The following is a 5,494-nucleotide window of genomic DNA, read 5'->3' on the forward strand; positions in this document are numbered from 1 at the left end:
TTTCATCTTCTGCTCGAGCGTTTATTTCTGATGTGTACTCATCGCCTTCACACTAATTCTGTTTTTAAATCAAGGCTGACCGTTATTTTTTTCTGTTATTTTTACCTCCCAGTTTTTGCATACTTATGATTTGGTGACGGAGGACAGGGCACGAGACAGCCGGACGTTCGCGTCGTGAAATGGCCACCAGGGGGAAGTGTTGAGTCACACAGAGAAGTTCAGTAGACGGGGAGCAACATGACAGAAACAGGACATTTTAAGTTACATACAACCCACAGCGGTTTCACCTGTGCATTTCCAAAGTGTCAGCTTGAGAAAAAAATTAAAAACAGGTACAATATTTACGGGAAGAGAGAAGGTGGCGGTGTCCGGTGAGGACGTTATGGCGGTACAGCACATGCAGGTGTCATCCAGAGCATGACATCACAGCAGTAACAGATGCACTGATGACATCATCCTGGCTGACAGCATTGGGCGGGACTGAAAAACAGGAGAAACTCACGATCCCAAATTCACCATGGACACCACACACACGTGCACACACACACACACACAAATAAGCACACACACACACACACACACGAGTGCACACTAAATCTGGGCTATCTGCATTTTGAATTTCATTTCTGTGAACCAAACATGGGGCCTGTAAGAATAAAAATACAGCAAAAATAGATACACTTTTAAAGACGATCGCTGTATTTGTTGGAGTGAAACAATGAAGGCTGTGAGGTACAGTCACAATGCAACATGAAGAAAAGAAAACTAAAAAAGAACAAGTGACCGGGTATTTTTTTTTGTTGTTGTCCTGATTAAGAACACAAAAGCACAGCTCATCTTACTCACAATACCTGTACAACATGACACTCCTGGAGTTTCTTTAAGGCAAAATGGATGAATGACTGATTTAAATGTATAGTCTTTTTTCCTTTTTTTTTTTTTTTAAAGGGGGGGCGTGTGGGGCAAGGGGTCCAGAGGTCTGTCTTTTCACATATTTCATACATGAAGTCCCAAACATCCAGAATCACAAAGTGCAAAAAAAAAAAAAGTGTTTTTTTTTTTTTTTTGTTCAAAGTTCTCCCAAATGCAGAGTCCATTCCGGGGGACCAGATTCCGAACGAGGACTCGGCAAGTCCCCGCGATGCTTCTCGGCCTTCCGTGAACAATATTTTCCTAGGGGGAAATAGCTCCAGAGATACAGGCAATACTCACGACTGAAAATAAAAATAAAAACCAAAAAATCTAACGAGAAAACCGTGCTGAACTCGAAGTCTTTTTGCCGACACAAAAAGCCAAGCCACGCCCCCCCTGCGCTCTCCTGGGTGGGACAACGGACTCTGCTCTTGAGGGGGCGTGGTCAACCTCCACCCCCCACCCCCTATCCCAGCATCCCTTTGGGTGAGATGGAGAGAATACTGCTCTGGTTAAGAGGAAGAGACAGTTAGGGCACCCGTGATGGACAGGACCTGTCCTCTGGCTGTGGAGCTGGCAGGACCCATGATTTGCATTGAATCACACGCCACGGCTGTCCGTGGAGATGCCCGAATGTCTTTTCTTACAGTACAGAGAACACAGGAGTTAAACAGGGCCAACAACACAGGAAGAAAATGGCTTTGCTACCACCAATAACGGAGTACACTGGTAATACCCAACAGAGCAATGCCAGTAGTGATTGGTGGAGGCTTTCTGGCTACGATTAGAGTATTCCAGTGGTAATTACCAGGAAGTTGACAGAAAGCATCCACCAATCACCATTGGTGTTGTTCAAATGGTTGTTAGCAACGTACTGCATGATAGACAGAGCTCTTCTCCGATTGTTTTATGGGTAATGTGACGTCACAAATGCCTTGCCCCTATTTTATGCTCCTTGCAAATAAACGGAAAACTCAGTCATTTTAAACCAAGTCAGAAATGATGCAACAAGCTATCGGTACTGTTTTAACATAATAAGGGCTCCTACTTTGCGATAGATTAGTGTTCAACAGACAGACTTATGAAATGTGCAGGCATAACAAAAGGTCACTTTTAGCCAATCAAAACTTCTGTACAGAGGATGCTAACGACCTTTTGATTCAGGTGAGCCACACGACAAGGTACTATGTACATAGCAATGCACCAATCCATGCAGCATCACGTTCTACACCACAAGCTATGTTGGCTTTTTACAATCTAGTTCAAGCTCTAAAATGCTTGTTCCAAGCAGAACATATATAACCCGGGTTGACGCAAGACTGTATTTTTGCCATACAGCTGCTGTACGAGAGCTGAACTGCTAACGTGTTCCAAGAAAAGCTAAATCATTAGCATACAGTAGCATGACAGCTAAATTACTATCATACAATAGCAAGGTAGCGAAATTACCAGCATGCACTAGCAAGTTAGCTAAATAAGTAGCATACACTAGCACGACAGCTAAATTACTAGCATACACTAGCAAGATAACTAACAGCACATTAGGCCCAAAACATAGACCTAGGTTATATTCTGTTTCCAACAACAAAATGGCAGAACAGGTAAAAGAGCTGGCTACACAGAAATTAGGACACTTGTATTATGAGATTACACTATAAGTAGGAGCCTTTTTCGTTAAAACCTTTCCGTAGCTTGACGTTACCATACTCCATCATTGCAACCCTGATTTTAAACAAATTTCTACTTTTTTTTTTTTTTTGAAAATTCTATTATTTTTTTAATCCTGGCTTTTTACAATTGTCCCTCCTGGGTCAGTCTGTATGACTGATATGGATCTGGAACAGGAATCGCAAAGATACATGGTGTGAACTTTGACCCTGAGGGAATGTACATTCAACTGAGGAATCAAGATACGCTGCAAAGGTTGTGTAGTTTGCACACAGTGGAACAGCTGGTGGGGGGGGGGGGGGGGGGGGGGGGTTTGTTTTTAGGGCTCCCTCTTCTAAGGACTCGATGCTGCCGAAATGCCATACATCCAAACCTCTCCCAACCTGGGTCATTTTAAGTGAAAACCTACTGCACACTTCACCATCACGCATTTCCTGAACTGATACACAGCAGTGCTCCTCAGTCCTGGTCCCGGAGAGCCGCAGGGCCTGCTGGGCTTTTGCTGTGACTCAGCACTTGAGCAGCACGGCGACTAACCAGGGGTTACGAGCCTCACTCAGGTCCCCCGGTTTCCTGGGCCTGAATCAGCTGTCGATCTCAAGGAGAAAACGAAAGCCCGGAGACGACGACTCCGCAGGAACAGGACCGACGGTCAGCGACATGCAGGGACGCCCAATAATCCTGGGTCTGTATCAGCGTCAGCCGATACCGGCTCGAAATAGACTCGCCAAGGCCGGATGGCTCGACACGATGACGCATTTGTTGAAGTGAAAATTTCAGCTGCGTGGGATTTTTTTTCCCCACCGTGAAAAGTTTTTGAGGTTTTTTTTTTTTTTTTAAGAGTACAAAAAAAAGTTTGTTCTCTAAACCTAACCGACAGTACCTAGTTTTGCATTACGGACTCTTACTCTCTGCTTTACAATAAAGCACGCAGGCCGAATTATTCAGTTGTGCACATAAATCTTTCCGTCACAAGTTGGCTGATACCTGTGCTCATAGACGTTGGCTACCGATGTAGGCCCAGAATTATTTTGCATCCCCAAACGTTTGTATATTTCTTTATGTTCCACCAATACAGTTAACCGTGGAATGACTGAGAGACAACGATACCAGCGATGCGCGTGATGTATTTTCAGACTTCTCAGAACACTGCAGAGGGATTTTCCTATTTTCCTTCAGATCCTTAAGAGTCCAAAGACGACCTCTGAATTGATCATTCATAATTTTATCATAATTGATGATAACTGATAGTACCTTTCAACATCGATTTGATTGACAGAGAGGTGGGACAGTTAATATAAAAACGCACATGTATAATAAATGGACATGTTTACATCGGGGTACAGTACACGTGCTTCTCGAAGCACTCAAGAGCGGCCGACAGTTAGCGTTATCCACAACATGATATCGACGCATACACACACACAAATCATCTATAGAAAATTACACCACACTGGAACCCCTGCCACCTCCTGCAGGTCACAGACATGAGGCGTTCAGGTCCGAATGGACGATCGTGATAATATTTTACAGGAATACTCAATACTGCTATCTACAGGAACGAAAAGCGTTTTTTTTTTCTTTATCTCAATACGTGTTAAAAGGGGAAAAACAGGCATTTTCTGGTGCATTTCATTGACTGGTTTCTATTTTCTTGTTTATTTCTCTTTGTTCGACAGCATGCAGAGACAAGGAGGAGATAGCAGCAGAAGGCTGGTGTTTTTTTTTCCCCCCACCGCTGCGGGTTGGGGGGGGGGGCGGGGTCAGGGGAGGGGCTTGCGTCTGATTGACAGTTCGCTCGTTCGTTTGTCGTTTCGTCGCCTCTCTCCGCTCCTCCCTCGTGCGGCTCAAGCGGAAAAGTCCCGCGGGAGAAAAGGAAATGTCCGAACGAAGAACCGCTGGCCTCCCGCGAAACGAGGAATAAAATTAAATATTAAAACAGAGATTTTTCCCTTCAGTCGAACTCCAGCGCCCCCTAGCTCCAGGAGAGGGAATAGGCCTCGGCTGCTCATTTAAGAGAGCGAGACGCTAATCCGTCGGACAGCAGCACCGCCTCACGGGACCCGGCTAAGCCGGACTCTCTCACGCACTCGACCGCAGCGCTAATCCCCGCGATTCACACGCTAGAGCAAAGTCCACCGTGGAGGTGAGAGAATACTCCGAACAGAGTCCCCACACTTCCAGACCTTTCCGCCATTAAAAAGAAGAAGAAGAAGGAGAAGATGATGATGATGATGAGGCCCCAGTCTCTGGGCGATTTGAAATGGGCAGAATTCTGAATCGTCATAGAAACAGGAGTTCTGTTTTGTGGCAGTGAAGTCGCCTCGGCTCCTCCCCCTCTCCGTTTTCCCGCCAAAGCCGCCGGAGCTGTTCTAGTGGGGGGGGGGGTCTCTCGTGTGGAACACAACATGTGCCGACGAGGGGGGGGGGGTGGCATGCCACACCCCCTCTCCTGCTATAGGGCGGGGGACAGATGGGGGCGGGGTTTGGTTTAGGAGGGGGGGTGGGGGGCGAAGACTGGGAGTGACGGGTGAAAGGGCAGGGTGGTGACGAAGGAAGAGGAAGAAGAGCAAGAGGAGGGTGGCACTGAGGAAGAGGTGGTGGTGGGGGGAGGGGGGGTGGGGGTCTGGCCAGATCGGGCCGTGGCGGGGACGGGGCGGGGCGGGGCGGGGCGGGGCGGGGCGGGGCTCACTGGCACTCCTCCAGCACCCCCGACAGGGCGTCGATGCTGCTGCTGTCGGTGTCGGAGGCCAGAGTCTGCTCCGTGGACATGGACGAGATGTCGTTGATGGAGGACGACTGGGAGGGCGTGGCGCTGCTGTTCACCGCTGCGTCTGTAGGGGGCAGCAGAGAGGCGGGTCAGGCACCGTGCGGAAGGAAGGGGGGAGAACTTCCCTAATCTAAGACCAGACGC

At 47.6% G+C, this 5,494-nt stretch overlaps 1 protein-coding gene across 2 annotated transcripts in view; it reads right to left on the reverse strand.

Annotated features, from left to right (window-relative positions):
* Positions 1 to 5,245: 5,245 nt before the first annotated feature.
* mapk9 (mitogen-activated protein kinase 9) overlaps positions 5,246 to 5,494 on the reverse strand; it is a 20,356-nt gene continuing 20,107 nt past the window's right edge. For both annotated transcript variants that reach the window (XM_035410502.1, XM_035410500.1), the window contains exon 12: positions 5,246 to 5,414. In XM_035410502.1, coding sequence (XP_035266393.1) covers positions 5,269 to 5,414 — 146 coding nt within the window. In that variant the 3' untranslated portion in view covers positions 5,246 to 5,268. The remainder of the gene's footprint in view (positions 5,415 to 5,494) is intronic.

The sequence above is a fragment of the Anguilla anguilla genome, chromosome 3 (assembly GCF_013347855.1).
Source record: "Anguilla anguilla isolate fAngAng1 chromosome 3, fAngAng1.pri, whole genome shotgun sequence".
In the NCBI taxonomy this organism is placed as follows: Eukaryota; Metazoa; Chordata; class Actinopteri; order Anguilliformes; family Anguillidae; genus Anguilla; species Anguilla anguilla.